A 3,683-nucleotide genomic window follows, 5' to 3' on the forward strand; every position below is an offset into this window, starting at 1 on the left:
ACTTGTTAATATTTTTTTCTTAATTTTATTTTTACCATTTTTTTTGGCAAGTCATATATTACTATTTTATTTGTTTTGATTTATCATTTGATAAATGTTTAAACACATGTTTATCCCCAACACATTCTGTATGTATGTGCCCGACCCAAGTCAGGAGCCTGCATGTAATTCATTGGCTGTCGTTTGTTGATGTGTTACATAAAATTATTTGTTTTTAGTTATTTTTTTAACATGAATTATGCCGTTTACTTTCTCGTTTGAATTGTATTACATTTGTCATTTCGGGGCCTTTTATAGCTGATTTTGCGGTATGGGCTTTGCTCATTGTTGAAGGCCGTACTGTTACCTACAGATGTTATTTGCTGCGTCATTTGGTCTCTTGTGGAGAGTTGTGTCATTAGCAATTATACCACATATTTTTTTTTTTGTATATACAATGGTACACTATCTTATGGATAAAACGATGGTCTTATGACATTTCATAGTCGTAAGAAAAGTACCCCAAGTTACGATTAGTCAAAACCTTAAAAATGAATCACCTCTTCACACTACTATGAGAGATTTTTTTATGAAAAGATATACTTCCCAAATGTAATTTACTATTCTATCAATTTTCAAGCTGTTTGTTAGTCAAATATATTTTCAAAAGTTTTGAAACATTATCAGAAACTATTTTTGTGCAACTTACGATTGTTTCAATCTCTAGGAATAATTTAACTAGAGAGGGATTAGCATTGAAATTGAAATCTCCTGCAACGCAGAATTTCTACTCCTATTCTTTATACTCATGATTATGGTTGGTTTTTTTTCTTAAATAGTAGTTCATTAATGTATTTGCAGGAGCAATTCGTTAAGCGGTTATTCGGTGTACCAAATCTCATTCGTTATTAAAAAAACAAGTTTTAAGTTCCACTTATAACAGTCATAAGAGCAGAATAGGGTTGACTATCTTAGGACAGTTTAGTTTTACATTTTATGGCATATCATAATTATGATAGTTATAAGATGGTCATAAAATTATTGCTGATGTAATAATAAATATCCAAGAAATCTCAAACTATTAAAGGGCGTACATTGAACATGCATGCAATGTCTAGAATATACAAATCGGTCATGATATTATCCCTATTACATTTCAATAAAATCTATCGCATAGAAACAGGTGTGTCACGCATATCTGTTATACTCTGTTCTTGCTGCAGGGAAGTTGTAATATCTGATCAAAGATGAGGATTCTTTTAATTATTGTTGTGATTTTTGCTTTCTTGGCTTTGATTGATGGTAAGGATGAAACTTAAGATATATGCACTGATAGTTTAAAAGTACAGTCAGTCGTTAATGATTTTTTTTTTTAAATGTGGTGCAGTTGCTGGTTACAATATAACAATAAGTACACGTTGGCATTTCAAGTTAGAATATCGGCAAGAATATGTATTAATTTTGAAAAGATGTTTAAATTACCTTATCAACCCCGCCACATTATTTATGTATGTGCCTGTCCCAAGTCAGAAGCCTGTAATTCAGTGGTTGTCGTTTGTTTATGTGTTACATATTTGTTTTTCATTCAATTTTTTTACATAAATAAGGCCGTTAGTTTTCTCGCTTGAATTGTTTTACATTGTCTTATCGGGGCCTTTTATAGCTGACTATATGCGGTATAGGCTTTGCTCATTGTTGAAGGCCGTACGGTGACCTTTAACTGTTAATGTTTGTGTCATTTTGGTCTTTTGTGGATAATTGTCTCATTGGCAATCATACCACATCTTCTTTTTTTTTTATATTATCAGTCTTGGTTAGAAATACTTGGATATACCCGATTGTGCCTTTTTTAATTTCATTGGCACTTACACCACATCATCTTATATCTATGGAAACAAGATGCAAGTTAAAAACACATTGAACTCTTCAAAAACATCATTCATCGCTATAAACCACAGAACTTTTGATAAAGAAATAATTCAATTAATCAACAAACATATAAAGCGACAAAAAATAAACCAAATAAAGCATAAGATATAGATATAGGAAGATGTGGTATGAGTGCCAATGAGACAACTCTCCATCCAAATGTCAATTTATGAATGTAAAACCATTCTAGGTTTAGGTACGGCCTTCAACACGGAGCCTTTTCATTTTTTTTAAGAGACGACATTTTCATAAACGAATTATAGTAATCACCAAAAAAACAACAGACCACCAAAACCATTAATACCTGACTCACACACAAACACCACAAGATCACGTGTACACAAACCCACCCCTTTGCATATCTAAACACTATGCCATTAAACTTAAAACACACAACAAAGCTTAAAGGAATTCGGCTACCATCAGAGAGTATTCAATTTTTATTGCAAGTATCTAAGAACCTAGTACGTTTGGTTCGTTGCTCTGTCTTTATAACTTATCTGATAAAACCTGGTTATGTATTGTGTATAATCAATTAAATTGATAATATTTGAATTATTCATTTTAGTTATTTTCTTTTCATTTTACTCTATTGCAGCTCAGGCGAAAGTGAAGGCTAAAAGTAAGTTTATTTTCCTCGTGTTTGCACATGCATGTAATATAACATCATTACAATAGAACACACCAGAGAAAATTGGTTCTTGCAGACCCGTATTTATTTTCGAAATTCACTTGCAACAAATATATTTTTTTATCAAATCATAAAATGGCGATTTTCTAATATATCAAAATATGTTATTAATCTAAAAAGACGGATTTTCATTAGAGGACGATCATTATCTGAGTTTTGGAGCGGGGATTTTTTTTGGGATCGACTATAATTCATTTTCAGCTGTTTCTTTGCATGCTTACTTTTTTTACACTATTGATTCCTGCATACCAAATGAAAATTCCTAAACAACAAGACTTTTGTTAGTGTTTTGAAGCGTGCCAAAATGCAATTGTATAAAAAAACTACTGGTTACCATTAGAAATATAGCAAATAGTTATCAAAAGTACCAGGATTATAATTTTATACGCCAGACGCGCGTTTCGTAGTTACTAAGTAATCAATAACATGCATTTTGTTTTTAATTTCAGCATGCATCACGAAATGTGCAAAGAACATGCTTGGCTACTTCCAGTCATGTGAGTCTTGTGAAGCCTACGTCACCTGTGTTTTCCGAGTGAAATATGACCGCAAATGTCCAGGGACACTTAAATGGAATGACAAAACCAAGGAATGCGACTTCGTAACACCAACCTGCGAAAAGATTTGATTGACATTTACAATAAAGCAAAATTCTTTGAAAGCATTCATCTCTGATTTTTATTTAAATCCAAAGGCAAATGAATATTCAACTTCAAACAATCAAATAAAAGGTCTTATCGAATACGTTATCAGGTATTTTATGTTGTTACATTGGACAGTTTTGATTGGAACTTTTTACTTGTTGAAACAGTAGCGTCATCTTATTTTTTTTCAGTTCAACAATGTTCCTTTGTCCTTGTTAGCAAATATCTTGATAATGCTATGTGATAGTCGGTTTCTGTTTGTAAGCCCCACCTACGATAGTAGAGGGGCATTATGTTTTCTGGTCTGTGACTCCGTTCGTTCGTTCGTGCCGCTTTAGGTTAAAGTTTTTGGGCAAGGTAGTTTTGGATGAAGTTGAAGTCCTATCAATTTGAAACTTAGTACACTTGTTGCTCATGATATGATTTTTCTAATTATAAAG

The 3,683-nt window shown here is 32.2% G+C and overlaps 1 protein-coding gene across 1 annotated transcript; it reads left to right on the plus strand.

Moving 5' to 3' along the window:
• The first annotated feature begins 1,136 nt into the window (after positions 1-1,136).
• On the plus strand, positions 1,137-3,263 carry LOC134727038 (uncharacterized). Its single transcript, XM_063591425.1, has 3 exons — positions 1,137-1,281; positions 2,507-2,530; positions 3,049-3,263. Exons 1-3 carry the CDS (start codon positions 1,227-1,229, stop codon positions 3,225-3,227), a joined length of 258 nt encoding a protein of 85 aa, XP_063447495.1. The 5' UTR covers positions 1,137-1,226; the 3' UTR covers positions 3,228-3,263.
• The last annotated feature ends 420 nt before the right edge of the window (positions 3,264-3,683 follow it).

This window comes from Mytilus trossulus, chromosome 7 (genome assembly GCF_036588685.1).
Source record: "Mytilus trossulus isolate FHL-02 chromosome 7, PNRI_Mtr1.1.1.hap1, whole genome shotgun sequence".
NCBI lineage: Eukaryota > Metazoa > Mollusca > Bivalvia > Mytilida > Mytilidae > Mytilus > Mytilus trossulus.

Coding starts and splice junctions, on each gene's coding strand:
- LOC134727038 (XM_063591425.1), top strand. CDS start 1,227: ATGAGGATTCTTTTAATTATTGTTGTGATTTTTGCTTTCTTGGCTTTG. Junction 1,282..2,506: donor TTTCTTGGCTTTGATTGATG/GTAAGGATGAAA, acceptor ACTCTATTGCAG/CTCAGGCGAAAGTGAAGGCT. Junction 2,531..3,048: donor GGCGAAAGTGAAGGCTAAAA/GTAAGTTTATTT, acceptor TTTTAATTTCAG/CATGCATCACGAAATGTGCA.